The 13,250-nt window shown below is 47.4% G+C and overlaps 1 protein-coding gene across 3 annotated transcripts in view; it reads right to left on the bottom strand.

The window, feature by feature from the left end:
- Nucleotides 1-13,250, bottom strand: part of DEPDC1 (DEP domain containing 1) — a 425,665-nt gene that overhangs the window by 323,612 nt on the left and 88,803 nt on the right. For all 3 annotated transcript variants that reach the window (XM_085602294.1, XM_085602297.1, XM_085602295.1), the window contains exon 3: nt 2,189-2,342. In XM_085602294.1, coding sequence (XP_085458420.1) covers nt 2,189-2,342 — 154 coding nt within the window. The remainder of the gene's footprint in view (nt 1-2,188; nt 2,343-13,250) is intronic.

Below are 13,250 nucleotides of genomic sequence, written 5' to 3'. Positions count from 1 at the left end.
CAGTAGAGGACTTGAGGAAGATGCCACTGCTGGAGAAGGTGAAAGTGTCAGGTGGAATCCAAAGGTGGATTCAAGTCAAGAAGTACCTGCAAGCAGATGGGACAGAGTCTATGCCACTTGGAAGCCGTGCACTAACTGTCCCATGTCAGATGTTGAGGGGTCGGTCTCCATCGGAAGCACCAACAAGCCTTTGAAATTGAAACCACCGTGCAAGGTGAAGGTGCAGTGGCAGGACGTGCAAGGTGAAGGTGCAGTGGCAGGACCAGCAAGGTCCAGGTGAGTCAGGGCAGGCCAGAACGATCAGGGGAGCCCACAGAAAATCAAAGGAGACCCACAGGAGGACCCACAGGCCGGACACACTGGAGTCGCAAGAGGACTTTGAGCAATTCACCGACGATGCAGGCCCACGGTGCAAGTAATGCGGAAAGGACAAAGATCTTGGTCACAGGAGATGTTTGAGGTGGGGGCTACTTGGAGCCCGAAGATCTTGATGGAAGGAAGCCAACAAGCATTTGCAACTGCAAGTTGACGCAGTGAACAGGGGTTTAGTTCCTGCGGCTCCGACGAGGGATACTGACCTCAAACTTGGTGAGAGGACAGGGCAGGCATCGATGGATGTGAAGAACCACCACCTGTGTTACTGAGCATTTCGGAGTCCGTGAGAGCCTAGGATCAGCACATCAGCTCAGTTGCGGTGCCTTCAGATGCAGGGAAGTGATTCCTTCCAAGGCGCACAAGCATGGATTTTTCAGACGACTAGCAGGGCGACGAGATCAGGAGTCTTCCTAGTTGCAGCCTTGATGGCTAAAGCGAAGTCCGGAGTGCCCAGATGGTCAAAGAAGTGGTGTCTTGAAATAAATGTTGTCCCACAATGAATCTAGACACCCACCCTCAGGTAAGCCCTTAAGTAACCTAAGGAAAGGGTTGGGACGATTCAGGGTACCCTCCCACGGGAAGGATCGGACAGTGGGGGGTGAATACTCCTATGTCCTTTATCCAGTTTTACGCCAGAGCAGGAGCCAACGGCTCCCTGAGTTGGTTTGAACTGGACTATGCAAGGAAGGCACCAAAGGTGCCCTTCAAACAGACTGAGTGGCGCTGGCACGCGCTCCCACCCAGCCCCAATTCAGTAAATCCTCTCTGGGAAGTGGTCACACCTCCCAGTGACAGGATACCTATTGTTCTGCCTTCCCCTGCTTGAGCTTGGCTCCGCAACTGGAGGGAGAGCAGAATCGTCTCTGGTCGGCAGCAGCCATGTTGTGCTGTCCGGGTCTAGCACTGAGGGCCTCCTGGAGGAGCTTTGCAATGCATGCATGGAATCATACCTCCCACACCGCTTATGGTGTGGGAGGTATGATTCCAACATGTCTGATACCAAACATGATAAGGTTTGTTACAGCCAGTTTAGAGATGCTCATCGCGTAATGATGCATGGCCACTCTACACATCGTAATGGCTGATGCACTTACAGCCCAGGAGAATGGACTCCGAAGGCTGTGGGGATGTCCTGCTCATGCAGGAGCACCCTCACACTTAAAACCTATAAGTCACGCCTAAAGCAGCCCTTTCAATCCTGAAGGCAGTGTGCTCGGCTTTAAGTGCACGAACCTTAGATATAGGGAAACCTATATTCTTTAGTAAGTGATGCTAGCACCAGCTTACACAGGCTGCAATGGCAGGCCTGTAATTACAGTTTGAGTGGTCCCTCATGGGTGGCATAATACATGCTTCAGCCCATGAGGGACCCCTCGTGTACCTATGCCCTGGGTAACTCAGTACCATATACTAGGAACTGATAAGGGTACACCAGTGTTTAATCTGGGATGTACCCAAGTACATACCATACCAATTTAGGGTAGAAAAGACATTCCCTGGGGTCCTGATCAGAAGGATCCCATTCGGACTAGTCACAAACAGCATAGCACCAGGCAAAAAGTGGGGGTAACCATAAAAGCAGATCCTACTTTCCCCACAATAATTTATTGGATAGGGAATACAAAAAACTTCCCTCTACACAGATTCTTATTTGTTTTTTGTGTTTAAGTGACTAATGTTACAACGTTCAACAATCATAGTATTGTGCTCAATGTCTAAAGAACACTGGAAGATTTCTCCATCGTAACAGAAGAAAAACATTTAAAATAGCAAAAAGAGTAAATATTAAATTATATATATAAAACAAAATTACTTTAGCTAAAGGCAAATCACACTTTTTCGGAGTCCTTCTGGGGAAGTGAGGTAGTTTAAAGACACTGTCCTTATCTTTAGATACATTTTCTGTGCTGCTCCTTCTCCACAAGGGATGTCTTGGCACAGTTTTAAGTGGAGAATTTGTAGGAAACCTGTATTTAAGAAAAGTAAAAAGAGTATTACAATTAATTTATTGGTGTGAGGAGAATCCTTAACAGAGCTTGATGTTTAGGAATATAGTTTCATACATTAAAATTAAATAAAATATAAAAAATGAATACAAATATTTGGAAGAACACATGGTGAAAAGAGGATTATTTTAGAGGACACATTCAGTAGCTAATACAGTTGCTTATGTAACAATTGATATCTAACACAATCGGCTTATTTATAAAGAATTGACCAACTTCAGGCAACTGCAATCAGAGTTAGGGAACAAAGTGTGGTACCAAGCAACACTGCAGCAGAAAGATTGTCATTCACCCACTTTCATGTGAAGGGAAGCAAAACCCCCGCATCACAAAGCACCAAATTCTTTACATTTCCACATTTATTGCAAGTGAAGTACTGCATACTTACTACTGGAATCTAAGAGGCGTCTCTTGTTATGTGAAGTGCATAGCAAGATTTCCAACCACTGAATTAAAGTAGGGGATTGGGGATAGATAACAGGGCTTTGAGTTCAGTGGGAGGGTGTTATTAATGGGTAATCTATGCTACAAAGAGAAAAATGCACTCATCACTTAACACCAAAGAGAGAAGAGATGGGGGTTCCCATTCCTCTTAGATTCCCAATAAGTACTGAAGAAGCTAAAGTGCCCAGCTCACAACTGAAGAGGCTTGGATGCTTCCAACTATAAAGTCAATCATCCATCAGTCCTTGCATTCACATATCCATGAACATAGCCACGCATCTTCACAACCAAGCATCTATTCTTACACCCAAGGACTTATTCTGGCCTTCACCTACTCACACATCCACAACACCAGACAAGCCATTCAATGAAGAGGCTCTTTCAATTATTAGCCATATCCAGCAGGTTTGCTGCCATTTTGAGAGCATGAGCATTTGGGGGGAGAGAGTGCTTGCGATAGTGTTGCTGGCAGTATGTCTGCTAGTCTGTGTGTGTGTGTGGGGGGTGCGAGAGTGCTGTTGGAATGAGACTGCGTGTATGGGAGGGCAGCAAGAATGTGGTCTGAAGTGTCAGAATTGCAATTTTGTGAGGGGAGAGTGTCAATAGCATGCTACTAGTAGTTTGTGAGGGATGCTACCGAGTTTTGAGTGGTGTACAACTGCTAATTATGATGGCTATGGAGTGCTATGTGTAGTGCAATACTGCTAATCAGTACGAGATAAAAGAATTCTCCAGCAGTGTGTCATTGGCACCCCCTGTAATGGATGCAAGAGTGCCCCCAGTACAGCGGCACTCCTAGTTTGTTAGGGGAGTGCTTTGGGCAATTACAAGGTTTCACTTTTTCACAATCAGGGTTTTACAGCTCATCAGGCCATTCATACTATTTTCTGGCTTGCTGTTTTCCTACCATATCCTGGCAGTCTTTTCCTTGTTTATCATTTTCTCATCATTCTGTGGGCGAGCCATATTTTACTGTTTCATCACCAGCTCCTCATTTGTACAATCACTTCATGACCTTCACCTTACTGCTTATTAATTTAATTGTTACTTCCCTTGTTTTACTTTTAAGTTTTGGATTGCAACCACCAGAATAAGAGCTTTCAGATGCATTAGTGATAGAGGATCTGTAGCGCTTCACAGATACTGGTTGTCTTGAGAACATCTGATTGGGTACATTTTGTGATAGTCCGCTAAAAAGTGGCTCTATGCCTCCATTGTGCACAGGAGTTTAAGACACTGGGTTAATAGTTGTGAAGGATGTGACTCATTCAAAAGCAAGTCTACAATTGACTTTTTAATGGGAACCAGGAATCCCATTTTAGCACTTAACTCTTAGGATAGCAAAGCAGAGCAGTCAAAGGCATACTCGAGGAAGGTGATGTGGGCTAGTAATCCCAAATCGCTGTCACCTATCTACTACATTCAAAACTGTCTAGTCAGTGCCTTTCCTTTTGAAAAGGAAAAGTACTTTTATTGTGTACATATTATTAAAGACTATGTACTGATTTGCAAATATGTATTATCAGACAGATGCTAATACCTTTAAGCGACACCCTCATATCACATTACACCTCTAATGGTTCTTGAACCCCTTAACCACAATATTCCACCTACATACTAAAGGCAATACCACAATTTAAGTGATCTTACAGTGAAGACTTGGAACAAGACACAACAGACTTCACCTTTCATAGGTCAGTAAAGTTAGCACCATTAATGTAGTAATACCAACAACTTTTATTTACAGTGCTCAGAAATGGAAAAAGAAAATTATGAAGCGCTGTATGAAAAAAACAATGTATAGATGTTGATGGCAGAAATAAATCACTAGTGACACACAAATCCAGTTGAACAGGCAACAAAAGGCACATGCTACTCCTACAGTCCAAGAAGCAAAGGAGCTCATTTACAGGTAAAGTTACTCACATCTCTCACAATAACATCACAGGAAGAAAACAAGTGCATTTTCTTGATGCGTTGCAGATGCAAAGGGACAAGACTCCATTCTCTTCTTGGTGGAAGTAAATGAAAATATGACTTTAACACAAACATTTCCGGCTATATAATTGGTAACCCTGTAATTCCGGTCCTTTCTCATTTCAAATATTTTTGGAACCCGAGGAAATTGGCAGTTAAGCTGTATAAAACCACAGTAGAAGCAGATAAAGGAATGTTTACCCATTTGCACAGAGTGAAAAGACTTGCTTACGCAGTGCCAGGAGACATCTTTCCCCAGATTCTAGGTCTGTGCCGGAGGCTCAGATTATGCATTTCTGTCTCTGCTTTATTTCAATACTGGCCATAAAAAAAAACAGCATCACTCAACTGCAACAAAGGGAAACAGTAGTCTAATAACACCCAAGAGTTGCTATGGGGGTCCAATATGTATACATGCTGACAGCCTTTGAAGTGTGTGGGGGATGGAGGAAGAGGAGGATTACCTAGAGTAATACCCACATCTGGTTCTGGCAAGGTCTTCCCTTCCCCTGCCGAAGCTCCAAGACAACATGCTGGTGACAAAAACTAGTATCAGGTTCCTTTGTGTGTGCACGAGGCAAAGCCCTTTGAAATGTAAGTGGGGCTGGGTACCATTAAAGAATACAACCATCATTGCAGGACGGACCATCCTGCCTGCACCTAATCCGTTTTCGCATCACTGTCTGGAAGGAATACACAAACCCCAACAGAATAGCCATTAACAGTCATGTGATCCAGGGCATTGGCAGAAGGCACAAATGGTAAGGAAAAGAAAATGCCATCTTTCTAAAAGTGGCATTTTCAAATTGTGACTTAAAATCCAACTTTACCACTAAAGAGGATTTAAAAAGATAATTAAATTTGCATTTAAACAGCATACCTCTATCTGCTCCCAATCCAAAGTGGGCACTTATCAAATGTAATAAGTTAACCCACTGTTAGTCAATGGGGAGAGATAGGCTTTGGACAGTGAAAAACTACTCTAGGTTTTTTCACTGCTAGGACATGTAAAACGTGAACCCTCATGTTCTATGTTTTAAATACAATGCAGCCTGCCCTATGAGACTTCAGGGCATACCTTAGAGGTGACCAATGTTCCCTCTAATTTTTTCCCTTGTGTGTGGCAATGTAGGGTCTCTGTGCGCTGAAGCCATGGCTATGTGCGCCAGGAACCAGACTGCGCATGTGTGCAGCGCCAAATATCATTCCAAACTTTTGCTTAAAAAACTGAAAAGATGGTGCATTTCCACATATACAGCACCATGTTAAGGGGCGCAAGGCAAATTTGCAATTTGGATACACACGCCATGACATTAATTGGTTACACAGGCAAGTACACTTCAGGTTTATAAAAGCATAGGACTCCAAGGGTGGAAACAAGCCACTAACCCACTGCCATTAACAGGGAGGGCCACTGGAATTAAGCCAGAAATACACTGCTAGAAATGGCGAGGAGGCAGAAACTGGAAATAAGCAAGATATACACTGCCATTAAAAGTGAGGATCTGTTACATTGGAAACAAGCCAGAAGTACAAGTTCAATATAAGTGAGGACTCCGACATTAGCATTGAGCCAGAAATCCACTGCCATTAACAGTGAGGATCCAGACACTTGAAATAAGCTAGAAATATACTGCCATTAAAAGTGAGGGCCCAGATACTGGAACTGCCATTAAAGGTGAGGGCTCAGACAGAGGAACTGCCTTTAAAAGTGAGGGCCGTAAACCCTGGGCCTAAGCCAGAAATTCAATTCCATCAAAAGTGAAGGTTCCATGCACAGAACTAAACCATAAATACAATGACATTAACACGGAGAGGACTTATTTGCTGCTATGTTAATGGGGGAGCAAATATGATGCGGTTTCTGGGAACCTCATGGGCCAATCAACATATTTTGCATGGTTTTGCGCCCTATCACGACTTTGAAGGTGTCTCCCATGTTGAATGTCGCGGGGTGCCCGAGAGACCGTACCAGGGCAGCTCATCTGGAGAGGAGGCTCGTGAAGATGGCTATTAGGTTGGAGCAACAGTGGACTTTTCAGGTGTGGCAGGAATTTCTAGCCCTAGCGCATCAAATGCCTGAGTTCTGAGAGTGTTCATGAGCTTAATGTAAACAAAACTTTAAAAACAAAATACCTACCCAGCCGGTACAGCTGTTTGCCTTGGATTTAGCAGGCCCTCTGATTCATTGAAATACATTAATGTGGTCCAGCCCCAGGGCCCCCCAACTAGTCTAACATTCTCTATTTTTCAGAAAATAAAAATAATGTTATGTTCTGTTTAATACAGCAATTGCTGCCTTAAATACTGCCATTTTAAAAATCAGGTGCGATTATAAGTGATGAAATACGGTATAGTCACTGTGTTGACAACTGTGGATCCAGAGAACCTGGATTCTAATCAGGTAATCCTCAATCAATCACACTGTGTGATCTTTAGCCTCTTTCCACGGTATCGGTTCTTATATTAAGTGGGAAACACATAGAAGGAGGTTAAATAATGGTATGAGCACTGCTTAATTTGTGCCATGTGTTTTCAGGAGATGGGTATCGCCATTCACTTTTGGGGAACAGCACTTATTTTTGTTCATCAGACCCGGACCGAGATCAAGAGAAAGAAAGCTAGAAAAGTGGGAAAGAATGAGGAAGGGAGACAGAGAAAGAGTGAGAAAGCAGGGACAAAAAAAGAATGTGAGAAAGTGAAGTAAGGAGAAAGGAGTGATTGGTAGTGGAGGAAAGAAGTACGAGATTGAGTGGAAGCTGGACTAGACAGTCCTACTTCTACAGCACCTTGGCAGGCTCACAGTGAACACTTTCTTTAACAAATTACCCACTAATGTATGATGCAATATATAAACAATTGGATATTACAAGTCAGCGGTGTTCAGTTACTCGACCTAGGAAGGAGGACAGGTGGCATTGGGTGTATTGGAATAAAATCCCGTGAGCAGTAGGGAAGCTACAGACCTCGGCAGGCACACTCAGCAGACTAACTGGGAGAGCTCCCTTACCCTGGGTACATATCCTGGAAGTGATTCTGCCTTGTAAGCTGATAAGATCATAAGAGTCTAACATGTACCTCAAAGATAAAGGATAGCACTGCCCTAACGTGACTAGAAGCAACATCAATATTTCAAATGGAGGCAAATTGTTATGTGGTTAAAAGCCACCAGCTCTGTCGAGTATGAACCAATAACGCCATATAACCAGTGTCAATTAGTAATTCTTTGGCCACAGCGCTTTCCACATCATTTTGGATTTACCGAAGACTATCCTACCAAAGCCCCGATGGATATGTTGTGGTAGGCTTCATGCCTGTTCCACATCCTTCCAGGTAGTACTTGAAATGGAAAAATAGAAGTGCAGGTACTCTGAACCAGAGTACCTTCTTGTTTCTTGTCTCTCCAATTAAACGTATTACGTCATCCTTCAAAAGTGCCGGTTCTCTCCCTCTCAAAATAAAAAAGTGCCGGTACTCCGTATCGGCCAATTTAAAGCACTGATTTCAGGTGATACAAGGTATAAATGTGTGCAAAGTGAACGAGTGAATCCAGCGGGCAAGAACCTACGGTGGTCCAATGGTTTGACCAAGTACCCCCTCGCCGAGCTCTAGAAACTGGCAAAACCCCATTTGTAAAGCCCTTAGACTGAAGCAGGTATCAAAGACCTCAGGTGAACCCTTTCTCACCCGTTACCCGGAAGAAGACAGGCAGGGCACCGTGCCTCTGGACACAACAGCAGCTTACAGGAACATATTGAAGACCCAAGCCTGTAAAGTGAACCACTGAAGCGACGAGGGGGCAGTGGGAACCGTTGCTCAATGCCAAGTGAAGAGTGCAAGCCAGCTTCTGAAGTGTGCTAGCGGAGAAAAGTAAGATTTGGTAACTCACTGAGTGCCCCCTCTAGCAGGCTGCTGCTCCCTCGCCTCCCCCAGAGCGGTTTTTATTTTCAGAGCATGCAGTGCCCAGATAGCAGCCTTATCCCCAGGGCCAGCCTGCCGTCATGTCAGCGGGAACATCCAAGTAACACCTGGGCAGGTCGGGTGGCTTGTGTGCGCCTTGAGGCCTTCAGACAGCCGCTAGGTGCCCCGCATGTCTGTCAAAGCAGCGCTTCCAAACAATGCGAGTCCCCTCAGTGTGCTGCAGCAGGATGCAGGGCTTCCTCCCGCCTCCCCCTCATAGTGGGATTGGGGAAATGCAACTAATTGAAAGGACATGCTTGGCTGTCCTCGCGTGGCTGTCGGCAGATTGTGTGTGTTGGAAACCGGGCAACCGGGTTAGAAGTCACCAGGTTCCCAGCACAATGGTAGCTTGGCTCGAGCGGTTGGGGGTCAGGCACCGTGTTAAGCGTACGTCACACCCACACAATAACCATGCGTTCATCCGTTCCAAAAACGACACTACACCGTAAAAATAATGCAAGTCAAGTTGAAAATATATAGGTCTTTATCTTATTTTCTCTTAGTTGCAGGTTTCATAACATAAATACAATACAATAGGATTGTCCTTAAAGGAGCAGGTCAAATAAATAATACTACATTGGAATTTCAATAAATAGGTTCAGGTCATAAATACGCAAGGAATAAATAGGGTGCAATAAATACAGATGGCAAATAAATACAATCAGACAATAAATATAGTGCAGGAATAACTTAGTGGATGACAATAAATAAAGCACCTCCAATAAATAAGGTCAACAATCAATGACAGTTGCAGTTCAAATCATTTACATGAGGTCACTTGGTCTTACTTTGCCCACACACAACTTAAGGACACTTGGGTGGCATGGGGGTGTCCCACCTAGATTGGTCAAGGCTGGGGCCTACTCTGAGGCAGAACAAGAGTAAACTAAAGATCTGGCCCTCCAAACTACACAGCTCTTTATGTAGGTCGCTGTACCAGTCTTAGTTCACCCCTGGCACTCCCAGGCTGGTTCCAACACTCCTTTAGCCCCTAGAATGGTCTTTTAGGGCTCCACAGGGCCTCAGATGCCCCTCTACCACTGACTGCCCTTTTCAAGATGATCGGCTCCGCTCGGCACCGTGTCGACGCCGTGAGGCGGCTCTGGATCGATGTCGCTGGGCGGCCTCGGCTCGATGTCGCTGGGCGGCCTCGGCTCGATGTCGCCGGGCGGCGTCGCAGGGACTCGGACTCCCCGCTTCCGGGTGTCTCCGGAGTGCGATCTCCACTCCCGACCTCCGGCGCGCTTCACCTCAGTTTCCGGCGACTCCGGTGGGCGGACTTCACTCCCCCGTCGACGCCTCACCTCGACCTCAGGTGACTCCCGACTCGACCTCCGGCGCCTCTCCACGACCTCCGTCGGCGCCCTCACTCAACCTCGGGTTACACCTTACTCGACCTCCGGTGACTCTCCACGACCTCCGTCGGCGCCCTCACTCGACCTCTGGCGGCTCCGGGTACGACGCCTGCTTTCTGTCAGCGCCGCTTCTCGACCTCAGGCCCCAGGTCTCCAGGCTTCTCGACGTCAGGACTCCAGGAGGACACTGCTGAACAGGTCAGGAACTTGCTGTTCTTCTTCTTTAAGGCCGGTTTCAAATGTTCAGTCCTTTAAGATGGTTCTTCTGGTCTTGGTCCCACACAGGGCTCTAGGCTGGGCTTGGTCAGTAGGGACTAGCATCAAGGGTGGGTTTCTGGACCCCACTCCAAGCACTGGTTTCCACCCCTGCTGCCTTACTCCGACCTCCTTCTAACTCTGTCCTCTCTCTTCTCCAGTCAGTTGCCAACTGCCACTCTGAGATGGCCTCCCAACATTCTAAACTGCCTCCCACTGTCACAGGGTTCTAGAATGTTCTGGAAACCTCCAGTGGGTTCTGGTGATGTCACAGGTGACAATGGATGGCCACCATTTTGTGTCTCAGGCCCTCAGACAGAAGTTCCAGGGGTAGGGAAAATGGCTCCCTGACCCTGCATCAACACTAAAAAGTCTGGTGGTTCCCAAAAAGGAAAAATTATAACAGGGTTTGAGGCAAAAGTGGGACAAAATAAATAATGATGAGGAGGGACCACCCAAAGGGCTGACAGGTCTAACACGCGTCCCCCCCAGCTGAAAGTGGGGAGAGCTACCCAACCCCTTGGGAGTTCTCATCACTAAGGCGGAAATACCTTGAGAGACCGTCTGCATTGGCGTGGTCCACTCCAGGCCGATGTTCCACCTGAAAGTCCATTCCCTGTAGGGAGATAGACCACCTTAGCAACTTGGGATTCTCCCTCTTCATCTGCATCAGCCAACGAAGGGGTCTGTGGTCGGTCTGAACTAGGAAGTGCGAGCCAAACAGGTATGGCCGCAACTTCTTCAGAGCCCATACCACTGCAAAGGCTTCACGCTCTATTGCACTCCACTTCTGTTCCCTGGGAAGTAGTCTCCGGGATAGGAAGACCACGGGTTGATCCAGACCCTCTTCATTGAGTTGCGATAACACTGCCCCAATGCCATGTTCCGATGCATCCGTCTGGACAATGAACTCCTTGGAAAAATCTGGGGCCCTTAAGACCGGGGCCTCGCACATGGCTTGCTTCAGTTTCACAAAGGCCTGCTGACAAGCCTCCGTCCAGACTACCCGTCGAGGTTGCTTCTTGGACGTAAGCTCTGTGAGGGGGGCCACAATGGTCCCGTACCCCTTCACGAAGCGGCGGTAGTATCCTGTGAGGCCCAGAAAAGCTCGGACCTCAGTCTGAGTCTTGGGGGGGTTCCCAGGCCATAATAGCCTCGATTTTCGCCTGGAGGGGTTGCACCGCTCCCCTACCCACCAAGTGTCCAAGGTACACTACCGACCCCTGCCCGATCTGGCATTTACTGGCCTTGATCGTTAAACCAGCGTGTTTCAGGGCCTGGAGAACAGCTTGCAGGTGACGCAAGTGATCCTCCCAGCTGTTACTGAAGACGGCAATGTCGTCCAGATAAGCAGCAGAGAAACTCTCCATTCCGGCGAGGATCTGGTTCACCAGACGCTGAAACGTGGCAGGGGCGTTCTTGAGCCCAAAGGGCATCACGCAGAACTGGTAGTGGCCCTTGGGCGTGGAGAAGGCTGACCTTTCCTTAGCTCCATCAGTCAGAGAGATCTGCCAGTACCCGGATGTAAGGTCAAAGGTACTCAAATATTGGGCAGCTCACAGCCGGTCAATCAGTTCATCCGCCCTCGGGATCGGATGAGCATCAGTCTTGGTTACTGAATTCAGTCCCCGGTAGTCCACACAGAACCTCAGTTCCGGTTGGGCACCCGGTGGTGCAGCTTTTGGTACTAGTACCACCGGACTGGACCAGGGGCTGCTGGAAGGTTCAATCACTCCTAGCTCCAGCATCTTAGTGACTTCACTGTGAATGCTGGCCTTCACCTTGTCTGTCATCCGGTAGATCTTTGACTTCACAGGTGGGCTGTCTCCTGTGTCCACGTCATGGACGCACAGGTGAGTCCTACCCGGAACAAGGGAGAACAACGAAGAGTACTGCCCCAGGACATGGCGGCAGTCCTCCTGCTGTTCAGGAGTTAGGGACGGGGAGAGAATCACTCCCTCCACCAACCCATCCTTCTCTTGAGACGCAAATAAGTCGGGGAGAGGCTCGCTTTCCACGTCCTCTGCTCCGTCAGTCACCATTAACAATATGACTTCGGGCCTCTCATGGTGGGGATTGAGGTAGCCTTACCCTTCTTCTCCAATACCTCAAAGGGTCCTGACCAGCGATCTTGGAGGGCGCTAAGCTCTCCTGGTTCGATCACCCACACCTTCTGGCCAGGCTCCAACTCCACCGGGTGAGCATTGTGGTCATACCACGCCTTCATCACTGCTTGGCTGGCTTCCAAGTTGTCAGAAGCTTGCTTCCACAACTTAGCCATTTGGCTCCGGAAGGCCAGCATGTAGCTCACCACGTCCTGGGGAAGCTTTCTGGGAGTTCTTTCCCATCCGTCTCTCACCAGGCTGAGAGGTCCACGTACAGGGTGCCCATACAAAAGCTCGAAGGGGCTGAAGCCCACTCCCTTCTGTGGCACTTCCCTGTAAGAAAACAATAGACAGGGTAGGAAGACGTCCCATTTCCTCCGCAGGCTTTCAGGCAGACTTCTGATCATGTCTTTCAAGGTTTTATTGAACCTCTCCACCAGACCATTGGTCTGGGGGTGGTAAGGAGTGGTGAACCGGTAGGTCACTCCACACTCCTTCCACATGGCCCGCATGTATGCTGACATGAAGTTGGTCCCCCTGTCGGACACAACTTCCTTGGGAAAACCCACTCGGGTAAAGATTCCCATCAGGGCCCTAGCCACAACAGGTGCAGTAATGGTCCTCAGAGGTATGGCCTCTGGGTACCTTGTGGCATGATCCACCAGAACCAGGATAAACCTGTGACCAGCTGTAGTAGGCGGATCTAATGGACCCACAATGTCGATGCCCACCCTTTCAAAGGGGGTGCTAACGACAGGAAGTGGTTCCAGGGG

Source organism: Triturus cristatus, chromosome 4_2 (genome assembly GCF_964204655.1).
Source record: "Triturus cristatus chromosome 4_2, aTriCri1.1, whole genome shotgun sequence".
NCBI classification, from domain to species: domain Eukaryota; kingdom Metazoa; phylum Chordata; class Amphibia; order Caudata; family Salamandridae; genus Triturus; species Triturus cristatus.
This window is presented reverse-complemented; position numbering and strand designations above follow the sequence as displayed.